General features: G+C 47.8%; 1 protein-coding gene across 1 annotated transcript; it reads right to left on the reverse strand.

The window, feature by feature from the left end:
- Positions 1 to 10,087: 10,087 nt before the first annotated feature.
- On the reverse strand, positions 10,088 to 24,541 carry amotl2a (angiomotin like 2a). The gene is made up of 10 exons (XM_036981812.2): positions 23,416 to 24,541; positions 21,381 to 22,177; positions 21,028 to 21,214; positions 17,419 to 17,563; positions 16,770 to 16,853; positions 15,910 to 16,184; positions 15,271 to 15,575; positions 14,730 to 15,139; positions 12,493 to 12,732; positions 10,088 to 11,645 (listed from the first exon to the last, which is right to left on the reverse strand). Exons 2-10 carry the CDS (start codon positions 22,097 to 22,099, stop codon positions 11,563 to 11,565), a joined length of 2,448 nt encoding a protein of 815 aa, XP_036837707.2. The 5' UTR covers positions 22,100 to 22,177; positions 23,416 to 24,541; the 3' UTR covers positions 10,088 to 11,562.
- Between the last annotated feature and the right edge of the window lie 2,873 nt (positions 24,542 to 27,414).

Below are 27,414 nucleotides of genomic sequence, written 5' to 3' on the forward strand. Positions count from 1 at the left end.
GGGACTATAGTAGTAAACCATGGAGTGACCCAGGGACTATAGTAGTAAACCATGGAGTGACCCAGATCCAGGGACTATAGTAGTAAACCATGGAGTGACCCAGGGACTATAGTAGTAAACCATGGAGTTACCCAGGGACTATAGTAGTAAACCATGGAGTGACCCAGGGACTATAGTAGTAAACCATGGAGTGAACCAGACCCAGGGACTATAGTAGTAAACCATGGAGTGACCCAGACCCAGGGACTATAGTAGTAAACCATGGAGTGACCCAGGGACTATAGTAGTAAACCATGGAGTTACCCAGGGACTATAGTAGTAAACCATGGAGTGACCCAGGGACTATAGTAGTAAACCATGGAGTGACCCAGACCCAGGGACTATAGTAGTAAACCATGGAGTGACCCAGACCCAGGGACTATAGTAGTAAACCATGAAGTGACCCAGGGACTATAGTAGTAAACCATGGAGTGAACCAGGGACTATAGTAGTAAACCATGGAGTGAACCAGGGACTATAGTAGTAAACCATGGAGTGACCCAGGGACTATAGTAGTAAACCATGGAGTGACCCAGGGACTATAGTAGTAAACCATGAAGTGACCCAGGGACTATAGTAGTAAACCATGGAGTGAACCAGGGACTATAGTAGTAAACCATGGAGTGACCCAGGGACTATAGTAGTAAACCATGGAGTGACCCAGGGACTATAGTAGTAAACCATGGAGTGACCCAGGGACTATAGTAGTCAACCATGGAGTGACCCAGGGACTATAGTAGTAAACCATGGAGTGACCCAGGGACTATAGTAGTAAACCATGGAGTGACCCAGGGACTATAGTAGTAAACCATGGAGTGACCCAGGGACTATAGTAGTAAACCATGGAGTGACCCAGGGACTATAGTAGTAAACCATGGAGTGAACCAGGGACTATAGTAGTAAACCATGGAGTGACCCAGGGACTATAGTAGTCAACCATGGAGTGACCCAGGGACTATAGTAGTAAACCATGGAGTGACCCAGGGACTATAGTAGTAAACCATGGAGTGACCCAGACCCAGGGACTATAGTAGTAAACCATGGAGTGACCCAGGGACTATAGTAGTCAACCATGGAGTGACCCAGACCCAGGGACTATAGTAGTAAACCATGGAGTGACCCAGGGACTATAGTAGTAAACCATGGAGTGACCCAGGGACTATAGTAGTAAACCATGGAGTGACCCAGGGACTATAGTAGTAAACCATGGAGTGACCCAGGGACTATAGTAGTAAACCATGAAGTGACCCAGGGACTATAGTAGTAAACCATGGAGTGACCCAGGGACTATAGTAGTAAACCATGGAGTGACCCAGGGACTATAGTAGTAAACCATGGAGTGACCCAGGGACTATAGTAGTAAACCATGGAGTGACCCAGGGACTATAGTAGTAAACCATGGAGTGACCCAGGGACTATAGTAGTAAACCATGGAGTGACCCAGACCCAGGGACTATAGTAGTAAACCATGGAGTGACCCAGGGACTATAGTAGTAAACCATGGAGTGACCCAGGCCCAGGGACTATAGTAGTAAACCATGGAGTGACCCAGGGACTATAGTAGTAAACCATGGAGTGACCCAGGGACTATAGTAGTAAACCATGGAGTGACCCAGACCCAGGGACTATAGTAGTAAACCATGGAGTGACCCAGGGACTATAGTAGTAAACCATGGAGTGACCCAGATCCAGGGACTATAGTAGTAAACCATGGAGTGACCCAGGGACTATAGTAGTAAACCATGGAGCTACCCAGGGACTATAGTAGTAAACCATGGAGTGACCCAGGGACTATAGTAGTAAACCATGGAGTGAACCAGACCCAGGGACTATAGTAGTAAACCATGGAGTGACCCAGACCCAGGGACTATAGTAGTAAACCATGGAGTGACCCAGGGACTATAGTAGTAAACCATGGAGTTACCCAGGGACTATAGTAGTAAACCATGGAGTGACCCAGGGACTATAGTAGTAAACCATGGAGTGACCCAGACCCAGGGACTATAGTAGTAAACCATGGAGTGACCCAGACCCAGGGACTATAGTAGTAAACCATGAAGTGACCCAGGGACTATAGTAGTAAACCATGGAGTGAACCAGGGACTATAGTAGTAAACCATGGAGTGACCCAGGGACTATAGTAGTAAACCATGGAGTGACCCAGGGACTATAGTAGTAAACCATGGAGTGACCCAGGGACTATAGTAGTAAACCATGGAGTGACCCAGGGACTATAGTAGTAAACCATGGAGTGACCCAGGGACTATAGTAGTAAACCATGGAGTGACCCAGGGACTATAGTAGTAAACCATGGAGTGACCCAGGGACTATAGTAGTAAACCATGGAGTGACTCAGGGACTATAGTAGTAAACCATGGAGTGACCCAGGGACTATAGTAGTAAACCATGGAGTGACCCAGGGACTATAGTAGTAAACCATGGAGTGACCCAGGGACTATAGTAGTAAACCATGGAGTGACCCAGGGACTATAGTAGTAAACCATGGAGTGACCCAGACCCAGGGACTATAGTAGTAAACCATGGAGTGACCCAGGGACTATAATAGTAAACCATGGAGTGACCCAGGGACTATAGTAGTAAACCATGGAGTTACCCAGACCCAGGGACTATAGTAGTAAACCATGGAGTGACCCAGGGACTATAGTAGTAAACCATGGAGTGACCCAGGGACTATAGTAGTAAACCATGGAGTGACCCAGGGACTATAGTAGTAAACCATGGAGTGACCCAGGGACTATAGTAGTAAACCATGGAGTGACCCAGGGACTATAGTAGTAAACCATGGAGTGACCCAGGGACTATAGTAGTAAACCATGGAGTGACCCAGGGACTATAGTAGTAAACCATGGAGTGACCCAGGGACTATAGTAGTAAACCATGGAGTGACCCAGGGACTATAGTAGTAAACCATGGAGTGACCCAGGGACTATAGTAGTAAACCATGGAGTGACCCAGACCCAGGGACTATAGTAGTAAACCATGGAGTGACCCAGGGACTATAGTAGTAAACCATGGAGTGACCCAGGGACTATAGTAGTAAACCATGGAGTGACCCAGACCCAGGGACTATAGTAGTAAACCATGGAGTGACCCAGACCCAGGGACTATAGTAGTAAACCATGGAGTGACCCAGGGACTATAGTAGTAAACCATGGAGTGACCCAGGGACTATAATAGTAAACCATGGAGTGACCCAGGGACTATAGTAGTAAACCATGGAGTGACTCAGGGACTATAGTAGTAAACCATGGAGTGAACCAGGGACTATAGTAGTAAACCATGGAGTGACCCAGACCCAGGGACTATAGTAGTAAACCATGGAGTGACTCAGGGACTATAGTAGTAAACCATGGAGTGACCCAGGGACTATAGTAGTAAACCATGGAGTGACCCAGACCCAGGGACTATAGTAGTAAACCATGGAGTGACCCAGGGACTATAGTAGTAAACCATGGCGTTACCCAGACCCAGGGACTATAGTAGTAAACCATGGAGTGACCCAGGGACTATAGTAGTAAACCATGGAGTGACCCAGACCCAGGGACTATAGTAGTAAACCATGGAGTGACCCAGGGACTATAGTAGTAAACCATGGAGTGACCCAGGGACTATAGTAGTAAACCATGGAGTGACCCAGGGACTATAGTAGTAAACCATGGAGTGACCCAGGGACTATAGTAGTAAACCATGGAGTGACCCAGGGACTATAGTAGTAAACCATGGAGTGACCCAGGGACTATAATAGTAAACCATGGAGTGACCCAGGGACTATAGTAGTAAACCATGGAGTGACCCAGGGACTATAGTAGTAAACCATGGAGTGACCCAGGGACTATAGTAGTAAACCATGGAGTGACCCAGGGACTATAGTAGTAAACCATGGAGTGACTCAGGGACTATAGTAGTAAACCATGGAGTGACCCAGGGACTATAGTAGTAAACCATGGAGTGACCCAGGGACTATAGTAGTAAACCATGGAGTGACCCAGGGACTATAGTAGTAAACCATGAAGTGACCCAGACCCAGGGACTATAGTAGTAAACCATGGAGTGACCCAGACCCAGGGACTATAGTAGTAAACCATGGAGTGACCCAGGGACTATAGTAGTAAACCATGGAGTGACCCAGGGACTATAGTAGTAAACCATGGAGTGACCCAGACCCAGGGACTATAGTAGTAAACCATGGAGTGACCCAGGGACTATAGTAGTAAACCATGGAGTGACCCAGGGACTATAGTAGTAAACCATGGAGTGACCCAGACCCAGGGACTATAGTAGTAAACCATGGAGTGACCCAGGGACTATAGTAGTAAACCATGGAGTGACCCAGGGACTATAGTAGTAAACCATGGAGTGACACAGGGACTATAGTAGTAAACCATGGAGTGACCCAGGGACTATAGTAGTAAACCATGGAGTGACCCAGGGACTATAGTAGTAAACCATGGAGTGACCCAGACCCAGGGACTATAGTAGTAAACCATGGAGTGACCCAAGGACTATAGTAGTAAACCATGGAGTGACCCAGGGACTATAGTAGTAAACCATGGAGTGACCCAGGGACTATAGTAGTAAACCATGGAGTGACCCAGGGACTATAGTAGTAAACCATGGAGTGACCCAGACCCAGGGACTATAGTAGTAAACCATGGAGTGACCCAGGGACTATAGTAGTAAACCATGGAGTGACCCAGGGACTATAGTAGTAAACCATGGAGTGACCCAGACCCAGGGACTATAGTAGTAAACCATGGAGTGACCCAGACCCAGGGACTATAGTAGTAAACCATGGAGTGACCCAGGGACTATAGTAGTAAACCATGGAGTGACCCAGACCCAGGGACTATAGTAGTAAACCATGGAGTGACCCAGGGACTATAGTAGTAAACCATGGAGTGACCCAGGGACTATAGTAGTAAACCATGGAGTGACCCAGGGACTATAGTAGTAAACCATGGAGTGACCCAGGGACTATAGTAGTAAACCATGGAGTGACCCAGGGACTATAGTAGTAAACCATGGAGTGACCCAGGGACTATAGTAGTAAACCATGGAGTGACCCAGGGACTATAGTAGTAAACCATGGAGTGACCCAGGGACTATAGTAGTAAACCATGGAGTGACCCAGGGACTATAGTAGTAAACCATGGAGTGACCCAGGGACTATAGTAGTAAACCATGAAGTGACCCAGGGACTATAGTAGTAAACCATGGAGTGAACCAGGGACTATAGTAGTAAACCATGGAGTGACCCAGGGACTATAGTAGTAAACCATGGAGTTACCCAGGGACTATAGTAGTAAACCATGGAGTGACTCAGGGACTATAGTAGTAAACCATGGAGTGACCCAGACCCAGGGACTATAGTAGTAAACCATGGAGTGACCCAGGGACTATAGTAGTAAACCATGGAGTGACCCAGGGACTATAGTAGTAAACCATGAAGTGACCCAGGGACTATAGTAGTAAACCATGGAGTGAACCAGGGACTATAGTAGTAAACCATGGAGTGACCCAGGGACTATAGTAGTAAACCATGGAGTGACCCAGGGACTATAGTAGTAAACCATGGAGTGACCCAGGGACTATAGTAGTAAACCATGGAGTGACCCAGGGACTATAGTAGTAAACCATGGAGTGACCCAGGGACTATAGTAGTAAACCATGGAGTGACCCAGGGACTATAGTAGTAAACCATGGAGTGACCCAGGGACTATAGTAGTAAACCATGGAGTGAACCAGGGACTATAGTAGTAAACCATGGAGTGACCCAGGGACTATAGTAGTAAACCATGGAGTGACCCAGGGACTATAGTAGTAAACCATGGAGTGACCCAGGGACTATAGTAGTAAACCATGGAGTGAACCAGGGACTATAGTAGTAAACCATGGAGTGACCCAGGGACTATAGTAGTAAACCATGGAGTGACCCAGGGACTATAGTAGTCAACCATGGAGTGACCCAGGGACTATAGTAGTAAACCATGGAGTGACCCAGGGACTATAGTAGTAAACCATGGAGTGACCCAGGGACTATAGTAGTAAACCATGGAGTGACCCAGGGACTATAGTAGTAAACCATGGAGTGACCCAGACCCAGGGACTATAGTAGTAAACCATGGAGTGACCCAGGGACTATAGTAGTAAACCATGGAGTGACCCAGGGACTATAGTAGTAAACCATGGAGTGACCCAGGGACTATAGTAGTAAACCATGAAGTGACCCAGGGACTATAGTAGTAAACCATGGAGTGACCCAGGGACTATAGTAGTAAACCATGGAGTGACCCAGGGACTATAGTAGTAAACCATGGAGTGACCCAGGGACTATAGTAGTAAACCATGGAGTGACCCAGGGACTATAGTAGTAAACCATGGAGTGACCCAGGGACTATAGTAGTAAACCATGGAGTGAACCAGACCCAGGTATTATGGTATTTAGCTAATGCAAATTTGAAGCAGGCTACAAGCTAACATTTGCTAACTACTTGTCTACTGGTGAAGGAGTGGTAAGAGAGAGACCAGTCTTGTCTACTGGTAAAGGAGTGCTAAGAGAGAGACCAGCCTTGTCTACTGGTGAAGGAGTGGCAAGAGAGAGAGACCAGCCTTGTCTACTGGTAAAGGAGTGGTAAGAGAGAGAACAGCCTTGTCTACTGGTGAAGGAGTGCTAAGAGAGAGAACAGCCTTGTCTACTGGAAAAGGAGTGCTAAGAGAGAGACCAGCCTTGTCTACTGGTAAAGGAGTGCTAAGAGAGAGACCAGCCTTGTCTACTGGTAAAGGAGTGGTAAGAGAGAGAACAGCCTTGTCTACTGGTGAAGGAGTGGTAAGAGAGAGAACAGCCTTGTCTACTGGTGAATGAGTGCTAAGAGAGAGACCAGCCTTGTCTACTGGTAAAAGAGTGGTAAGAGAGAGAACAGCCTTGTCTACTGGTGAAGGAGTGCTAAGAGAGAGACCAGCCTTGTCTACTGGTGAATGAGTGCTAAGAGAGAGACCAGCCTTGTCTACTGGTAAAAGAGTGGTAAGAGAGAGAACAGCCTTGTCTACTGGTGAAGGAGTGCTAAGAGAGAGACCAGCCTTGTCTACTGGTAAAGGAGTGCTAAGAGAGAGACCAGCCTTGTCTACTGGTAAAGGAGTGGTAAGAGAGAGAACAGCCTTGTCTACTGGTGAAGGAGTGGTAAGAGAGAGAACAGCCTTGTCTACTGGTAAAGGAGTGCTAAGAGAGAGACCAGTCTTGTCTACTGGTAAAGGAGTGCTAAGAGAGAGACCAGCCTTGTCTACTGGTGAAGGAGTGGCAAGAGAGAGAGACCAGCCTTGTCTACTGGTAAAGGAGTGGTAAGAGAGAGAACAGCCTTGTCTACTGGTGAAGGAGTGCTAAGAGAGAGAACAGCCTTGTCTACTGGAAAAGGAGTGCTAAGAGAGAGACCAGCCTTGTCTACTGATAAAGGAGTGCTAAGAGAGAGACCAACCTTGTCTACTGGTAAAGGAGTGGTAAGAGAGAGAACAGCCTTGTCTACTGGTGAAGGAGTGGTAAGAGAGAGAACAGCCTTGTCTACTGGTAAAGGAGTGCTAAGAGAGAGACCAGTCTTGTCTACTGGTAAAGGAGTGCTAAGAGAGAGACCAGCCTTGTCTACTGGTGAAGGAGTGGCAAGAGAGAGAGACCAGCCTTGTCTACTGGTAAAGGAGTGTTAAGAGAGAGAACAGCCTTGTCTACTGGTGAAGGAGTGCTAAGAGAGAGAACAGCCTTGTCTACTGGAAAAGGAGTGCTAAGAGAGAGAACAGCCTTGTCTACTGGAAAATGAGTGCTAAGAGAGAGAACAGCCTTGTCTACTGGTAAAGGAGTGCTAAGAGAAAGACCAGCCTTGTCTACTGGTAAAGGAGTGCTAAGAGAGAGACCAGCCTTGTCTATTGATACAGACCAGCCTTGTCTACTGGTAAAGGAGTGCTAAGAAAGAGACCAGCCTTGTCTACTGGTAAAGGAGTGCTAAGAAAGAGACCAGTCTGGTAAAGGAGTGCTAAGCGAGAGACCAGCCTTGACTACTGGTAAAGAAGTGCTAAGAAAGAGACCAGTCTGGTAAAGGAGTGCTAAGAGAGAGACCAGCCTTGACTACTGGTAAAGAAGTGCTAAGAAAGAGACCAGTCTGGTAAAGGAGTGCTAAGAGAGAGACCAGCCTTGTCTATTGATACAGACCAGCCTTGTCTACTGGTAAAGGACTGCTAAGAAAGAGACCCGCCTTGTCTATTGATACAGACCAGCCTTGTCTACTGGTAAAGGAGTGCTAAGAGAGAGACCAGCCTTGTCTATTGATACAGACCAGCCTTGTCTACTGGTAAAGGAGTGCTAAGAAAGAGACCAGCACAACTGACAACTAGACAGACTCTTTGTTTTGTGAACTAGAGAAAATACTTTGCATTCCTCCTCCTGACTGGGCAAGGGGGTATAGTGTGTGTGTGTGTGTGTGTGTGTGTGTGTGTTTGTGTGTGTGTGTGTGTGTGTAAAATGTGATACAGGTTGCTTGCCAACAGTCAAACACGTGGCAGAGTTGGAATGAAGCGACATTCCTCACTGCTTTATAGGGAAGATGATATTCATGCCTGTCTAGGGGGTCTGACAAGAGGGCCTTGAACTAACTTGTAATACATGTCTGTGAGGTGACCACTCTATTCCTGACACAGGAGCTGTTGTATAGATGTACAAGTTGTGTGTGTACAACTTTGAAAGCTATGTGATTGAATTGTTGCCCTTTCATGATTTACATATTTGCAAGTACACAGTGTGTGGAAGTACATTTTAAACCAAGTTTTAAAGATATATATTAAGGTTTTATTTATATTAATGAAATGCCCCATTTCAGAAGATCACAGTTCAACCAGAGAGAGCAAAGGGTTTGTTTACTCTGAACCCTGCCGTACGGTTAGTATCTAACCTCTGGCATTGTGTCTCACATTACCAAGTACTTAAAAAGGAAATAATATACAAAATACATGAACTTCTTCTCTCATTTCAAAATAACAACCCTTTATGTAAACAAAGTTATATTAAATAGCGACATGGGTGTTCATCAAAATACAAACGGTTCTGACAGAGACATTGACCCAACTAACGGTTCTGACAGAGACATTGACCCAACTAACGGTTCTGACAGAGACATTGACCTGCTACTGGTTCTGACAGAGACATTGACCTGCTACTGGTTCTGACAGAGACATTGACCAGTTAACGGTTCTCTCTCTCTCTCTCTCTCTCTCTCTCTCTCTCTCTCTCTCTCTCTCTCTCTCTCTCTCTAAGACATGTAGCTGAATACAACCTGTCATCGATTTAGAAGACGCTCAGATGCTCCTGCTACCATGGAGGCTTGACAGAAATAAATAGACTGAAAAAGAGAATCGATTCTCAGAATGCAGAATGCATGCCATGTTAACAGGGTAAGGTGTCAGACTAGATAGACTCCTCAGAATGCAGAATGCATGCCATGTTAACAGGGTGAGGTGTCAGACTAGATAGACTCCTCAGAATGCAGAATGCATGCCATGTTAACAGGGTGAGGTGTCAGACTAGATAGACTCCTCAGAATGCATGCCATGTTATCAGGGTGAGGGGTCAGACTAGATAGAATGTTTCTCGGAGTGTGTAGGAGAGTGGGAGAGAGGTAGGGCGGGCGGGGGGAGTGGCATTCTGGGTAGAGGCTGTCTGGGTAGGAGGAGAGATTACTAGTACAACTGACTTCACTAAGCACACATATTACTGTCAAAGTATTATAGGTAGGATGTGTGTAATTGTAGAACAAGCTTGAGTAGCTGTGGGAGAATTTGATCCAGGCATGTTGGATCATTTGACTTGGCATGGTGAGCTCAATGTAGCTAACACACTGTCTGTCCTTGAAGGAAACAGATATGCAGTATGAATAGATGTGTATAGACCAGCAGGGGTGGAGACACACACTGATAGGCTGATCGACAGACAGACAGACAGACAGACAGACAGACAGACCGACTTTCTTAAAGGCCAAACAACACAACTCAACTCTTCACACAATGAGCAACACTTTAATAGGAATATAAATACATTAAATTAAAACATAACACCAATGACATACAGGCTTGTGCAGCGATGCAGAATCCTGTCCGTGCACCTTGGAGGCTTTTAGACGGAGACTGTCATAGTGACACCTGGCAGGTCCACTAGAGAACACCTGGCAGGTCCACTAGTTATACCTGGAAGGTCCACTAGAGAACACCTGGCGGGTCCACTAGAGAACACCTGGCAGGTCCACTAGAGAACACCTGGCAGGTCCACTAGTAACACCTGGCAGGTCCACTAGTAACACCTGGCAGGTCCACTAGTAACACCTGGCAGGTCCACTAGTAACACCTGGCAGGTCCACTAGAGAACACCTGGCAGGTCCACTACTCACACCTGGCAGGTCCACTACTTACGCCTGGCAGGTCCACTAGTTACACCTGGCAGGTCCACTAGTTACACCTGGCAGGTTCACTAGTTACACCTGGCAGGTTCACTAGTTACACCTGGCAGGTTCACTAGTTACACCTGGCAGGTCCACTAGTTACACCTGGCAGGTTCACTAGTTACACCTGGCAGGTTCACTAGTTACACCTGGCAGGTCCACTAGTTACACCTGGCAGGTTCACTAGTTACACCTGGCAGGTCCACTAGTTACACCTGGCAGGTTCACTAGTTACACCTGGCAGGTTCACTAGTTACACCTGGCAGGTCCACTAGTTACACCTGGCAGGTTCACTAGAGAACACAGACAACTAAAGTTCCTCTTCACTTTTCTAGGTGGAAAAGAGAGAAATGGTCCAGGGAAGAGCAGCTCTCCACTCTGCTCTGTCTGCTAAACACTTCTGAATCCACTTCTGGATTCTTCCCTCGTAGGTAGGTAGGTAGGTAGGTAGGTATGTAGGTACGTAGGTAGGTAGGTAGGTAGATAGTTAGGTAGGTAGGAAGGTAGGTAGGTAGGTAGGTAGGTAGGTAGGTAGGTAGGTAGGTAGGTAGGTAGGTAGGTAGGTAGGTAGGTATGTAGGTAGATAGTTAGGTAGGTAGGTATGTAGGTACGTAGGTAGATAGTTAGGTAGGTAGGTAGGTAGGTAGGTACGTAGGTACGTAGATAGGTAGGTAGGTAGATAGGTAGGAAGGTAGGTAGGTAGGTAGGTAGATTGTTAGGTAGGTAGGTAGATTGTTAGGTAGGTAGATAGATAGTTAGGTAGGTACGTAGGTAGATTGTTAGGTAGGTAGGTAGGTAGCTAGGTAGCTAGGTACGTAGGTAGGGAGAACATGTCCATGTCTCCAAACATTCTCCACACTGTCTCCAAACTGTCTGTCCTTCTCCAAAGGAAGTGTCCATCTGGAGGTCAGTCTGACCAGAGACAGACAGGTTGTCTTCTCCTCGTTGGGAGGGACATACAGGACATGAGGATCTCTCGGTCGTCTACCGTGTTGTCACCATCCATCCCACAGCGGATCCCACAGTTCGGCGTTTCTTAAACTAGGATTTCCACCACTTCTGCTGCTGAGTCTGAACTTCTGGAGCTCTGGTGTGTGTTGAGTGGTGCCAGGAAGTGCTCTGAGGTGTAAAGGAAAAAAAATAACCATGTTTTAGACACTAGATTAAAAACTGCAGGATTTCAGCTCCACAATGAGTTAAGCAGTACAACATAGACAGAGGGTCAGTGGGCCACAATCAAGCCGTGATGTTTGACAAAGACAATCAAGCCGTGATGTTTGACAAAGACAATCAAGCTGTAATGTCTGCTACTTGGGAAGCTACCGGCCTTGACTAAACGGTGACTCCGTAGCCAACACACACAGACACATGCTGTAACTCTGGCTGGTACGAATGAATAAGTCCACTACTTCCCCTCTCTGAGCCTGGAAGGGTGCCATTTGGGATGCAGACGGTCTGCTGTGACCCTGGGGTGTCTGGTTACACTTCAACCAGCACACAGATAAAATTATTTGTTATTACATCATCGTATAAAGCCTGTGTTCCGTTGTAAATCCACTCAACACGTAATTTTCTCTGTATTGTATGTGACTAGGTGTCCGAGCTCATAGGTGACTAGGTGTCCGAGCTCATAGGTGACTAGGTGTCCGAGCTCATAGGTGACTAGGTGTCCGAGCTCATAGGTGACTAGGTGTCCGAACTCATAGGTGACTAGGTGTCCGAACTCATAGGTGACTAGGTGTTCGAGCTCATAGGTGACTAGGTGTCCGAGCTCATAGGTGACTAGGTGTTCGAGCTCATAGGTGACAAGGTGTCCGAACTCATAGGTGACTAGGTGTCCGAGCTCATAGGTGACTAGGTGTCCGAGCTCATTGGTGACTAGGTGTCCGAGCTCATTCTGGGTCCCGGGTACTGTTTCTACACACACAACAAACATTTCAGGAATAGGAAACAGTAGGCTACACACCGCAGGCAGGTGTTGAGGTCGAGGAAGTCTCAGAGGGTGCTAGCATGCTGGTGGGATCCACTGTAAGATCCGTCTCCTGGGCTAGCACATCACGGTCACACTGGGTGCTGCAGTCCCTGCTCTGGGGCTTGGACAGGAGCAACAGCGTGGGCAGGGCCAACGGGGCGTAGGGGTGTTGGTGCGGGGGCAGGGAGAGAGGAGACATTGCAGCAGCCGTCTGGTCATCAGAGAGGCTCTTCCCTACAAGCACAGACAACAAGAGGAAGATGGTTAATTGTCTGAGCACAGACAACAAGAGGAAGATGGTTAATTACCAGATCAACCAATCACGCACGCTCAAACATCTACTCTGTCAGCTTCCCTGCCACATCTATCCTAGAGCGGCTATCCCGGAGAGGGGAAACAACATACAGTACATGCATTTTTATTACAACAACAAAAATGTCATCATCTACTCGAGGAAGGTCCCTCACCGGGATTTCTCCCCAACAGTAGTTATTTTAGGAAGTTTAACATTCTGTCTGGCGACACTACGCACTAAGCACTCAACAGACGCCAGTTCTCTCTTGAGATAATGACATGGGCTGTTTAAGATCTGACATTCCTCCAGGCGTTATGACCTGTGACCTGTGAACCCCCCCCCCCCCCCCCCCCCCTCCGCCCAGAACACTCAAAAGAAGAAGACAGGCGATGTCATAATTCAACAAAGATTCTTCAGGGAGGAGCTACACCGAGTAAACAAAACATTAGGAACACCTGCTTTTTCCCATGACATCGACTGACCAGGTGAATCCAGGTGAAAGCTATGATCCCTTATTGATGTCACTTGTTGATTCCACTTCAATCAGTGTAGGTGAAGGATGTCAAACTCATTCCACAGAGGGCCGGGTGTCTGTGGGGTTTTGGTTTTTCTATTTTAATTAAGACCTAGACGACCAGGTGAGGGGAGTTCCTTACTGAGACCTAGACGACCAGGTGAGGGGAGTTCCTTACTGAGACCTAGACAACCAGGTGAGGGGAGTTCCTTACTGAGACCTAGATGACCAGGTGAGGGGAGTTCCTTACTAAGACCTAGACGACCAGGTGAGGGGAGTTCCTTACTGAGACCTAGACAACCAGGTGAGGGGAGTTCCTTACTGAGACCTAGATGACCAGGTGAGGGGAGTTCCTTACTAAGACCTAGACGACCAGGTGAGGGGAGTTCCTTACTGAGACCTAGACAACCAGGTGAGGGGAGTTGAATATACCCCCTGATCACACGCAAACACAGTTCACTTTCATACCAGACACATGCAAACAGCTCGTTGTATATATAATTCCTACTCTCATCTATCTACGTTCTCTCCTCATCTCACCTTTTCCCCTCGCTTGTGGATTACAGTGCACAACAGATCAGCTGTCTTGTGACCAGGCAACAACAAAAAAAAGACACTCCAAGCCAAACCTTCATATCATAACTGATAACCGCTAGACATAAGCTAAATCGTTTGACAGTCAACATGGTTACTAGAACTACCGTGTTAGTAAAGCTGCTACTATCCTGCAGTACTGTGTGCAGTCAGCAGCAAGCAGTTTAGCAGTTACACCGGCGGGGCCCGGTGGCAATACATTAATAAAACTAAAAGCTTTACCTTGACTTGGAAGAGTTACCAGTGTCGGATAGCCGTAGCCAGCTAGCTAACATAGCATCCCTCTCTGTTGGATAGCCATAGCCAGCTAGATAACATAGCATCCCTCTCAGTTGGATAGCCATAGCCAGCTAGCTAACATATCATCCCTCTCTGTTGGATAGCCATAGCCAGCTAGCTAACATAGCATCCCTCTCTGTTAGATAGCCGTAGCCAATTAGCTAACATAGCATCCTTCTCTGTTGGATAGCCATAGCCAGCTAGCTAACATAGCATCCCTCTCTGTTGGATAGTCATAGCCAGCTAGCTAACATAGCATCCCTCTCTGTTGGATAGCCATAGCCAGCTAGCTAACATAGCATCCCTCTCTGTTTGACCTGGGTGTTTAAGTACGCTCAACTAGCTAACTGCATTTCACACCAGCTAAGTAAGCGAAAGTAAGTAGAGCACTAGGCAGAGCCCTAAGCAGAGCCCTAATTAGAGCCCTAAGTAGAGCCCTAATTAGAGCCCCAAGTAGAGTCTTAAGAAGAGCCCTGAGTAGAGCACTATAGGGTACTATTTGGGACCCAGACTTAGTGTTTGACTTGTGACCTGGGCCCTAGAGCTCACCTTTCCCCTGGATGGGTTGCTCCACTGGGCCATCAGTGCTGATGGAGGGGACGGACCTGGCTGGACGGAGGTCCTGCTGCTCGGTGCTGATGGAGGGGACGGACCTGGCTGGACGGAGGTCCTGCTGCTCGGTGCTGATTGAGGGGACGGACCTGGCTGGACGGAGGTCCTGCTGCTCGGTGCTGATTGAGGGGACGGACCTGGCTGGACGGAGGTCCTGCTGCTCGGTGCTGATTGAGGGGACGGACCTGGCTGGACGGAGGTAATGTTGCTCGTTGCTGATGGAGGGGACGGACCTGGCTGGACGGAGGTCCTGCTGCTCTAGCCTGTTCTGCTCACGTCCAGACCGTTGCTGTAACACCCTGATCACTGCATCCTTCTCCAGGAGCTGGGAGTGTAGCGCTCGGACTCTACACACACACAACGATTGCATATGAAGTCAGTCAGATCACTATGTTGATCTCTATCTGAAGCTAGGTCAGACCAACTGACGTTACTGTGTAGCCTTCAGTGAGCAGGAAGTTAAAAGCAGAAATTGTACCTGTTCTCCATCTCCCGATGCCTGTGGCTGAATGGCAGGTGGTCGTTGAAGCTGTTGTCGGGTGAGTGACGAGGCGAGTGTTTGATGACGCTGCTGTCTCTCTGAGCTGCAGCGGCGGCGGCTGCGTCCATAGCAAACTGCCTCATGGTGCTCTCCTCCAGGTACTTCTGTTCCCAGTGTGTGATGTCAGCCTCCAGAGCCAGGATCCTCTCTTCTCTCTCAGCCAGCTGCTGCTGCTGCTGTACAGACACCATGGAGCTCAGATCAGAGGGCAGGGAGCCAGGACCACTAGCCGTGCTGTGGGACTGACACCGTGGAAGGAAATGGAATTTAAAAAAAATTCAAACAAACATGGAGTTGTTTTGTTTTGTTTTGTAAGACTATGTTTACTGTACAGACTTAGGGGTTGTCAAATTTTACATGTCAAGGTGGATCAGAAGGTTTCATTTTATATACCAGTGCTGTTCAATTTTGGTCCTTGAGGGCCAAAACACTTCAGGTTTTTGTTTCTACCTACTAGTTAATTGCACCCAGCTGGTGTCCCAGGTCTGAATAAGTCCCTGATTAGAAGGAGAGGAGGAGAGGCCCTCCAGGACCGACATTGAACAGCCCGCACCATGTGTCTCCTCTCCTGCTCACCTGTGCTGATCGGAGGCTCTTCAGCTCCTGCTCCAGCCTGGTCCTCAGCCTCAGTTCCAGGGCCTCTCTCTTCTCACAGGCTGCCTGTAGCTGGCCCAGGGAACTCTGCAGCCGCTTTACCTTCTCTACGTACGCCCTCTTCCTCCTAAGCTCCTCCTCCAGGGCCAGGTTACGGGCCTGTGCCGACCCCAGGGCCTGCTCCAGCACCTCCCGGCGCCGAAGCCACTCCTCCCCGGAGCCACGCAGACGCTGCACCTCCCGCTGCTGTTCCTCGTCTAAGAGAGCGAGAGATGTAAGAAAATACATTAGTGCAACACGTTCAGACAGGAAAAAGCTTTTTATCAGATGCCAACCAAAGTATAATGTTATTTGTCTGCCAGCAAATAACTAAACACGGCCGTCAATTTTTTGGTAAACACCTTTTCGGCCCACCAACTGACCTTGGTCTCTCCACAGAAAATCTTACTAATTTGATTATTTTACCTTTATTTAACTAGTCAGTTAAGAACAAATTCTTATTTTACAATGATGGTCTAGGAACAGTGGTTTTACTGCCTCGTTCAGGGGCAGAACGACAGATTTTGTTTTTTACCTTGTCAGCTCGAGGATTCGATCTCGCAACCATTTAGATTACTAGTCCAACGCTCTAACCACTAGGCTACGCTGCCGCCTCCACACTCTAACCACTAGGCTACGCTGCCGCCTCTACACTCTAACCACTAGGCTACGCTGCCGCCTCTACACTCTAACCACTAGGCTACGCTGCCGCCTCTACACTCTAACCACTGCCTCCCCGATCATAAAGAGTAGGTAACGAGAAGTGCTTCCTCTTAACATGTTGGCATCTGATCTCTACTTACTTTGTTCCAGGAGTTTGGTGAAGACCTGCTGTTTCCTGTCTGCGGATTCAACTTCCTGCTGTTTGGTAGCGTTGTCCAGACGATCTACAGGTGGAAGAGAGAGGGAGGGAGCTCGATTAGGATCTCTAAGTACTTGTTGGAAGGAAGAGCCACACTTAAACCCCTAAAGAGTCTTGCTGTAGGTTACTAGCTTTCCTGCAGTCAAATGACCAAATTGCCCTCATTGTGGCCTCATGGATGGAAAGTTATTAATGTTTTTTAAATAATTTTATCATGAATTAAATAAAATAAAATATATTTTTTTAAACCTGCCCGAAAATACGGTGTTTCTATGTCAAACGATATTTCAGACTTCTGTGATGTATATAAAAAGTAACATTGGGATGTAAACTCAAAATATAATACATTTCAACTCTATATCTGACATGGTACAGGTGTCTTCATAACCACGTGAGGTGTGTATACTTTTGTTTCAAAGTAGATTTTGTTAAGAAAGAAACACTCTGTGTGACTCTGGTTTAGCACACTGCAGTCTTTCCATTAGCTTTATTTAACCTTTATTTATGCAAGTAAGTCCATCAAAAAACATTGATTATTTGCGCAATTACTAGCTGCGTTAGCATTAGCATCTAGCTGCTGGTAGCCTTACCTCTGAGGTCCCTGTTGAAGTCGTGCAGTCTCTTGATCTCTGACTCCAGTTTGTTCCTCATGGTTTTCTCCAGGGTCTCTCTCTTGGCAGAGCCCTTCATCAGGGTCTCGTAGGCCTCAGATATCCTCTGGATCTCTACTTCCAGCTGGAAGGAAACACGAGAAGAGAACACTGTCAGTCTGAGGGTCTCTAGCTTCAAACACAGCTCATCCTCACCAGTGGTCACACTTTGAGGGGGGGTAGGGGGGAGGGCAGTCCTCAGAGGTGGAGACACAAAAGTCGACATTGGAAAAGCGACAATAAAACAAACACTGGTGAAAAGTCAGACGGTGGAAAAGTGACAATTAACTAAACAATTTGAGGGGTGATTTACAATCAAGGAATCAATGGTCTCACAAGACTGGGATACTGAATGAATGAGACATGTGGAGGAGGAGCAGGAGGAGGTGGAGGAGGAGGGGAATGAGGAACAGGGGGAGGAGGACCAGGAGCAGGTGGAGGGGAAGCATGAGGTAGAGGAGCAGGAGGTGGAGGAGCAGGAGGTGGAGGAGCAGGGGAATGGGGAGGAGCAGGGGCAGGTAAGGTGGAGGGGGAGGAGGAGAAGGAGGGGGAGGAGGAAGAGCAGTTGGAGGGAGAACAGGGGGAGGAGGATCCAGAGATATAGAGGACATTTCAGTCACTGAAAGAGGAACACTAGTAGTGATTTCAACTGAATGTGTTTTAAAACACACAGGCTAACAGATAGAACAAGCAGGATATGAAGCTCTAAGCAATGTTAATGTTCTATGTAAGGAGGGGTGTGGGGGAAGGTAGAGGTTTGTGGGGATGGTAGAGGTTTGTGGGGGGGAAGGTAGAGGTTTGTGTGGGGAAGGTAGAGGTTTGTGTGGGGAAGGTAGAGGTTTGTGTGGGGAAGGTAGAGGTTTGTGTGGGGAAGGTATAGGTTTGTGTGGGGAAGGTAGAGGTTTGTGTGGGGGAAGGTAGAGGTTTGTGGGGAAGGTAGAGGTTTGTGTGGGGAAGGTAGAGGTTTGTGTGGGGAAGGTAGAGGTTTGTGTGGGGAAGGTAGAGGTTTGTGGGGAAGGTAGAGGTTTGTGTGGGGAAGGTAGAGGTTTGTGTGGGGGAAGGTAGAGGTTTGTGTGGGGAAGGTAGAGGTTTGTTTGGGGGAAGGTAGAGGTTTGTGGGGAAGGTAGAGGTTTGTGTGGAAGGTAGAGGTGTGTGTGGGGGAAGGTAGAGGTTTGTGTGGGGAAGGTAGAGGTTTGTGGGGGGAAGGTAGAGGTTTGTGGATGGAAGGTAGAGGTTTGTGTGGAAGGTAGAGGTTTGTGGGGGGAAGGTAGAGGTTTGTGGGGGGAAGGTAGAGGTTTGTGGGGGGAAGGTAGAGGTTTGTGGGGGGAAGGTAGAGGTTTGTGGGGAAGGTAGAGGTTTGTGGGGAAGGTAGAGGTTTGTGGGGAAGGTAGAGGTTTGTGGGGGGATGGTAGAGGTTTGTGGGGGGAAGGTAGAGGTTTGTGGATGAATGGATTGACTGAAGTGTCTCAATGTTCTGTCTCAATACTTTAAGATGCGGAAATAACCTGTATACGCGTCTGTCTGTCACTAAAATAACCTGTAAACATGTGTCTGTCTGTCACTAAAATAACCTGTAAACATGTGTCTGTCTGTCACTAAAATAACCTGTAAACATGTGTCTGTCTGTCACTAGAAATGAATGTCCCTCTGATCCATCCACTGTGCACATTCCTGCCACAGCACAGCTAGAGGGCAAATCTCACTGATATGCAGCAATGGCAAATAAACACACACACACTTTATACTTCTCTACCTACCTCTACAGCCTTTGCGTGCCAACAGGGGCTTAGAAATAAACCTATTAACGCTTATATAATCAAATTATAGTTTACTCATAACTATTACTGTCACTAAACTATATTGCAAGCAGATAGGCTGCTACGAACAGGATGCAGTGAAGCAGTCGATCAAGGGTACTATGAGCTTGACCACGCTGTTTTTGACAGCATGGTCATGACACTAACCAGTTAGGCTTCAAGACGGGGTCACTCTAACCGAGACTGCTCTTCTCTGAGTCAGGGAGACTCTCCCCCGCACTGCCAAAAGCTGACTCTATCTCTCCTCTGATCTCACCCTCCTAGATCTATCCACTGCCTTCAACAATATGATCTTCCTCTCCACCCTCTCAGGACCGGGTGTCTCAGGCTCTGCACACTCTTGGACTGCATCCTACTTGGCAGGTCGCTCCTACCAGGTGACGTGGAGAGGATCTGTGTCTGTACCACGTACTCTCACTACTGGTGTCCCCCAGGGCTCGGTTCTTGGCCCTCACCAATTCTCTCTATACACCAGGGCACACGGCTGTGAAATATAATCACGTGGTTTCTACTATCGCTGCCACTCCTTTTCTCCTTCCCCTCTTCTAACACCCAGGTGGCGACATGCATCTTTGCGTGTCTGGCTTGGATGTTGGCCGACTACCTCAAGTTCAACCTTGACAAGACAGAGCTGCTCTTTCTCCTGGGGAAGGCCTGCCCGCTCAGACCTCTCCATCACAGTTGACAACTCCACAGTGTCCCCCCTCCTAGAGTGCAAAGAACCTTGGCGTGACTCTGGACAACACCCTGTCGTTCTCTGCAAACATCAAAGCAGTGACTAGCTCCTGTAGGATCATGCTCTACAACATTCGTAGAGTACGAACCTACCTCACTCAGGAAGAGGCGCAGGTCCTAATCCAGGCATTTGTCATCTCCTGTCTGGACTACTGCAACTCGCTGTTGGCTGGGCTCCCTGCTTGTACCATCGAACCCCTGCAATTTATCCAGAACGCTGCAGCCCTCCTGGTTTTCAACCTTCCCAAGTTCTCCCATGTCACCCCCCTTCTCCACACACTCCACTGGCTTCCAGTCGAAGCTCGCATCTCTACCAGACCATGGTACTTGCCTACGGAGCAACAAGAGGAACTGCCCCTCCCTACCTTCAGGCTATGATCAAACCCTACACCCCAACCTGAGCACTCTGTTCTGCCACATCAGGTCTCTTGGCCCTGCCACCCCTACGGGAGGGCAACTCCCTCTCAGCCCAGTCCAAGCTCTTCTCTGTCCTCCCACCTCTACGGGAGGGCAACTCCCTCTCAGCCCAGTCCAAGCTCTTCTCTGTCCTCCCACCTCTACGGGAAGGCAGCTCCCTCTCAGCCCAGTCCAAGCTCTACTCTGTCCTGGCACCCCAATGGTGGAACCAGCTTACCTCTGAAGCTAGGACAGCAGAGTCCCTGCCCATCTTCCTAAAAATAGAATGACTGTATACTTTAAATGGGGCAGCAGGTAGCCTAGTGGTTACAGCGTTGGGCCAGTAACCCGAAACCGAAAGGTTGCTAGATCGAATCCCCGAGCTGACAAGGTAAATCTGTCGTTCTGCCCCTGAACAGGCAGTTAAACCACAAATAATAATTTGTTCTTAACTGACTTGCCTAGTTAAATAAAGGTAAAATAAGGTAAAATAAAAATAAATAAATAAAGGTTAAATAAAAATTAAAAATAATTAAAAATGTGATGTATAAGGACCTCGACGATGCATTCCAAAAGGCACCGTAACCAAGGAGTCTCTCACCTTCTGAAGTCTGGCGGCCTTCTCGCTGTACACCTCCAACTCTTTCCTTAGTCTCTCATTCTCCCTCAACAGGTCCATTTGGGCAGTGTTGTTGTGAGTACTGGGGTTGCTGTGGCTCATGTAGACCTCTGGACCATAGTGGACACTGTGTCGAACAACCTCGGCCTGGGGCTGGGAAGGTACGTACCTGGGGAGAGGAGAGGGACTCGTGAGTATCAAACAGTATCGTTCACAACATCTTGGTTGTAAACCCATAGGGGCACTGGGATATAAAGCTATATTCATCCCATATAGAAAACAAGGTGTCATTACTGGTCTGGCACCCATAATTGGTATATGTGTGTCATATTTACCTGTGCTGTGATTGGAATGAGGGAGGTGGTTCCTGATAGTAGTGTCCGTGTGTCTCCTGTGAGTGGCTGAGCATGTATCCAGGAGGCCTGACCAGGAAGGGGTAGTCTGGGGGAGGTCCCCTCTGAAACTCTGGCCCCTGGTGTTCAACAGGCCCAGAGTGGCCATTAGACAGTTGAGGGTAACTGTGAGAGGAGCTGAGAGGCTGAATGTCTCTGCTTGATCTCTCCAGGGAGAGTTGCATGAGACGCTCACTGAGGCTCCGGGCGTGCTTCCGTTTCAGGTCCCACTGGCCATCTCCCTGGTGATCCATCATCTCAGGTCCCAGCTGAGGCTGACCCTGCTGGGCCCCTACCGAGGCCAGGTACTGAGAGTGAGCCTTGGCCTCCTCATAGGTGGGCAGCTCCTCTCCGTGTCTGTGGAGCTGGTAGAGGTGACACACGGAGTCCCTCTCACAGTGTTTGTAGTCCCCCTGGTACTCCTGACCCTGGGGGTCCTGTCTGGTGGACATGTGGATGAACTGGGACTCCTCCTGGGTCAGGCTCTCCAGAGAGGAGCGGGGTGATCCGGTACCGCCTCCTCCGCTGCTGTTGCTGCCTCCACGCAGGGCCTGCTGCTGGATGGCCAGGAGTGTACTGGTGTCCGTGGAGTTCCCGTGACGGAGGTGCTCCTGGATTAGACGGTGTAGAACCGTGCCAGAAGACGCCTCAGCAGTTCTCATCTCAGTCAATCAGAGAATATATAAGTGAATGGATGGGTTGAAGAGTTGGATGTTTTGGATTCTTAATAAACCACAGATCTATACAGAAGAGCAATAAGAGAATTAGCTCAATCAAGTAACTAGCTAATACATTTGGTAGCATTTAACATAAAGCCTTATAATGCCGTTATAATTAAGACTTGTTATTTAACTAGGCATGTCAGTTAAGAACAAATAGTTATTTACAATGACGGCCTACCCGGGGGAACAGTGGGTTAACTGCCTTGTTCAGGGGCAGAACGACATAATTTGTATTTTTTTTACCTTGTCAGCTTGGGGATCTTGCAACCTTCCGGTTACTGGTCCAACTCTCTAACCACTAGACTACCTGCCACCCCTATTCCCATAGTAACACCAAGTTAGTGTACAAATACAACCCCTGCAACATTCTCCTCTGGGCTTTTGCTGTTCATTAAAAAAAATAAAGTATGAGCTAGGACTCTAGTACATGATACTCTGCATTCAGTTCAGGGTAGTCTATTATAATTAAGTAGAATTGACTTCAGCATGTAAATGCAAACATACCAAACAGTGTAAACTATAGCATAGGCCTATATTAGCTTGTCAAGCCATATTACTAGGTATTATTTTGAAAGAAAAAGGCCAAAGCCCTGAAGTATTGAAGAAAAAAATAATATGTATATTTTAGTTATTGGATATCATTATATTGAGTCATTTCCTGCTGCCAGCTACACAGTTTCCTTTCAGATTCCATTCAGATTCCATTAAATTGCTTGATTTGTCCTTTTTTTTGGGGGGGGGGGGGTAAAAATTATTTGCACATACAGAAGAAGTATGACAGAGATCAAATGAGATCATTGAGGCTTTGTTGAAAGACAAAATGTATGTTTACTCTACAATGTAAACAGTGTGGATACCACAGGCTTACTGTATACATGGGCCTAAATACTATAAACTCTATAGGCAACACACATAGCCTGGGTAGACTTTCACACATCTGATAACATTCCACTCTCAACTAGGAAAATAAAACATATAGCCCAATAAAACTATTTAAACGCACTGTCAATAAAGTGCAAATGAACTCTCAGACTTGATCACAGACCAAAGCCGACTTCCCGACATTTTAAATAAAAGTTTAAAATATATGTAATGAGGAATTAAAAGACAATTATTATAACATTATTATAACACAGCAAGTTAAAAGGAACAAACCCGAATTGTCGCCTATAATACTACTTTGAAAGACCTATCCACCATGCGTAAAAGCAACTCATTCCAACAAAAAAAAAAAAACAGCTAAATTAAACTCTTACCAATTTACATTCTCACCACGGAAGCAAGTTGTTCACGGCGTATATTGTTTATATTTCTTGCTGACGGAAAAAAAATTGAATCCTAATAAAATGTAGTGGAACTGCAAATGATGTAGAGTATTTGTTGCTCTGAGAGAGAGAGAGAGCGCGCTGCTACGGTGTGCGTCTGAGAAGATCTCACAAACAGACTGAGCGGTGCGAGAGATCGCGCTGCTATTAAATAACTGAGGGCCGATTGTTCGCTGAGACTGGAATGATTGGAATGAGAGAACTCCAAGTCCCCCAGGGATGAAAAGCAGAACCGCAGAGCAAAGCGCAAAGTGCACAGGGGGAAAAGGGGGCAGGGCAAGTAGAATCGGAAACTGCAGAGCAAAACGGAGCGGAGCAGTCAAAGCGGAGCGGCACCGTGCACATAGAGACAGACATCTGCCTGTGTAATGTAAAGCGTTTTTGTTGTTGTTAGCAGTTGGAGAGATGGAGTAATTAGCTGCATAGCATGCTGTGACTAGAAAGAGATCGGGGCGCTATTGTGAAGCAGAGAGGTAATGTTTTTTCATAAAAAAAAAGCTTTTGTTTAACCTAAATAACATTCTAACCTCCTCATATAGTATACCATACACCAATATTATATTATTTACATCTAGAAATAGTCTATTAATTACATCTAGAAATAGTCTATGAAAAAATAGATTTGACCCACTGTTTTCCTTTAGGGTTTCCCCATCAACAGCTGTAATATTAGTTAAGTCTGAGAAATCCCTTTATAACACTTGGTGACAACTGCTAATGTATGAGGGGGGCTTTATAAAATACCACGTTTGGTAATTGGATGCTTGATCAAATACAGTCCACCTATAATTCAGACAAAAGTTGCTGCAATATGTCCAAACATGTACTTTAGCATTAATGTAGCAGCATATACCAGGCAGGTTATCTGAACATTAGCACAATTCATCCTTATTTCTCTAAAGGTCTTTTGTTTGCACGTGTCTGGTAAATATTTAAGCCGATGCCGAGTGTGTGTCTGTGTGTACATGGAGAGGGGCGGGTATTGCGACTGCGTGTGTGTGTGTGTACGCTTGTGTATGCTTGTTTGTGTGAGGGGTGTGTGCTGGTCAGGTGTATGAGCCATGCTACCTGCCAGCTGTCTGGGGGTCCCCTGTCCCCTGTCCCCTGCCCCTTGTCCCCTGTCCCCTGTCCCCAGTCCCTTATCCCCTTCCTAATCAGGGTTAGCTCAGAGAAGAGATGCATTGTTCTCCTCACAGCAGACATGACCAGGAGGAGAGGAGAAGAGGAGGTGACAGCCCTGCCATCTGCTGTATGGGAGCCCCTCCTCCACCATCATCATCATAAATGGCACCCTATTCCCTATGTAGTGCACTACTTTTGACCAGGGCCATAGAGAATAGGGTGCCATTTGGGACACTGGCCAGGACTAACCAACACCAACCCCCTAGTCCTAGATGCCCTGCATTCTTCACACACATGCTGCTTAGGGGGATGCTGCCTAGGCCCTATAATCAGATGGCCTGGCTGAGAGAGGGATGTGGCTGAGAGAGGGGGATGCTGCCTAGGCCCTAGAATCAGATGGCCTGAATGAGAGAGGGGGATGCTGCCTAGGCCCTAGGATCAGCTGGCCTGGCTGAGAGGGGGATGGTGCCTAGGCCCTAGGATCAGCTGGCATGGCTGAGAGGGGGATGCTGCCTAGGCTCTAGGATCAGCTGGCCTGGCTGAGAGAGGGGGATGCTGCCTAGGCCCTAGGATCAGCTGGCCTGGCTGAGTGGGGGATGCTGCCTAGGCCCTAGGATCAGCTGGCATGGCTGAGAAGGGGATGCTGCCTAGGCTCTAGGATCAGCTGGCCTGGCTGACAGAGGGGGAAGTGGCTGAGAGAGGGGGATGCTGCCTAGGCTCTAGGATCAGCTGGCCTGGCTGAGAGAGGGGGATGCTGCCTAGGCTCTAGGATCAGCTGGCCTGGCTGACAGAGGGGGAAGTGGCTGAGAGAGGGGGATGCTGCCTAGGCTCTGGGATCAGCTGGCCTGACTGAGAGAGGGGGATGTGGCTGAGAGGGGGATGCTGCCTAGGCCCTAGGATCAGCTGGCCTGGCCGAGAGAGGGGGATGCTGCCTAGGCTCTAGGATCAGCTGGCCTGGCTGAGAGAGGGGAATGCTGACTAGGCCCTAGGATCAGCTGGCCTGGCTGAGAGAGGGGGATGCTGCCTAGGCCCTAGGATCAGCTGGCCTGGCTGAGTTGGGGATGCTGCCTAGGCCCTAGGATTAGCTGGCATGGCTGAGAAGGGGATGCTGCCTAGGCTCTAGGATCAGCTGGCCTGGCTGACAGAGGGGGAAGTGGCTGAGAGAGGGGGATGCTGCCTAGGCTCTGGGATCAGCTGGCCTGGCTGAGCGAGGGGGATGTGGCTGAGAGAAGGGGGATGCTGGAGGCTGATAAAGGGACAAACTTGTGCCTCTAAAATGTATAGAGACACCTGGAGGCATCTGATTTTCAGTTATAGACTATGTACTTTTAGCCAGGATTTGTCTTTAGAGTGATTGTGTTTATGACAAGCCTCAACTTGCGGACTCTAGATCCTTATCTCGTCTGAAACACCCAGACATCATCATCTTGTGTATTTACATCCTGGTTCAGTTGGATGGCAGTTGAGGGCCAACTGTTGTTGCAACGTACATTCTTTCAGCCTGTATCAAATGAAATGTTATTGGTCCTGCACACATATTTTGCAGATGTTATCGCAGGTGTTGTGACATGCTCATGTTTCTCGCTCCAACAGTGCATCAATACCTAGCTAACAACACAAAACAATATACACTCGTGCAGGTAACCTACTGGTTAGAGCGTTGGGTCAGTAACTGGCAGGTTGCTGGATCGAATCCCCGAGCTGACAAGGTAGAAATCTGTCGTTCTGCCCCCTGAACAAGGCCGTTAACCCACTGTTCCCTGGGTACCGTGGATGTGTGGGTAGACAAGACAAAACAAATGGAAAATGAAAGGTGGATTGGCGATGGCTAGAAGACCGGCGACGTCGACCGCCGAAGACCGTCGACCGCCGAACGTCGTCCCGAACAAGGAGAGGAACCGACTTCGGAGGAAGTTGTGACAGTACCAATTTAACCAATATACTGTATGTGCTTATAGTGCCCTATCAACGTAAGTCTTAAACCTTAAATGGTTGAGCATTTTCCCATGTCTTTTTGGTCTGTTTTGCCCTGGAGTCACTGCCAGCCTGTGTTAATGCTTCGAACATACAAAGCTCTCCCTCGCCCTTCATTTTGCAAATCTGTCCATAAATCTATCCTCCCGATTCATGCTTACAAGCAGAAACTCAAACGTAAGGTACCAGTGACTCGCTCAATACTGAAGTGGTCAGAGGACGCAGATGCTAAGCTACAGGACTGTTTTGCTAGCACAGAATATGTTCCAGGACTCATCCGATGGCATTGAGGAGTACACCACATCAGAACCTGTGATCTACCAGGACAGACGACCACCCCCATCGGAACCTGTTATTTAATGGGCCATTGGGCCTGGCTTAATCTCTGTCAACTACCTTGACAGGCCATCAGAACCTGTGAACTACCTGCACAGGCCACTAGAACCATCTCAACCCGTTAATTAATGGGCCATTGGGCCTGGCTTAATCTCTGTCAACTACCTTGACAGGCCATCAGAACCTGTGAACTACCTGCACAGGCCACTAGAACCATCTCAACCCGTTAATTAATGGGCCATTGGGCCTGGCTTAATCTCTGTCAACCTAGAAGTAAAATTAATTTCTGTGTTCGTTATCTCGCGCATCCTGTTAAATTCTGGCAGATTCTCTCAGCCTACAAACTAAATCTGCCCACGGGAGAATAGGCCTGATTTAGGCCTGTTTTAGGCCTGGTTTGACTGAGGCAGTAGCAGCACAATGCAGTCTATGAGCATTGTGGGTGTGACCTGCCTTGTGTTGGGAGGTGGGACACACCAGGCCAAGCACTCCACTCTC

This window comes from Oncorhynchus mykiss, chromosome 1 (genome assembly GCF_057628025.1).
Source record: "Oncorhynchus mykiss isolate SJ-2025 chromosome 1, ASM5762802v1, whole genome shotgun sequence".
Classification (NCBI taxonomy): domain Eukaryota; kingdom Metazoa; phylum Chordata; class Actinopteri; order Salmoniformes; family Salmonidae; genus Oncorhynchus; species Oncorhynchus mykiss.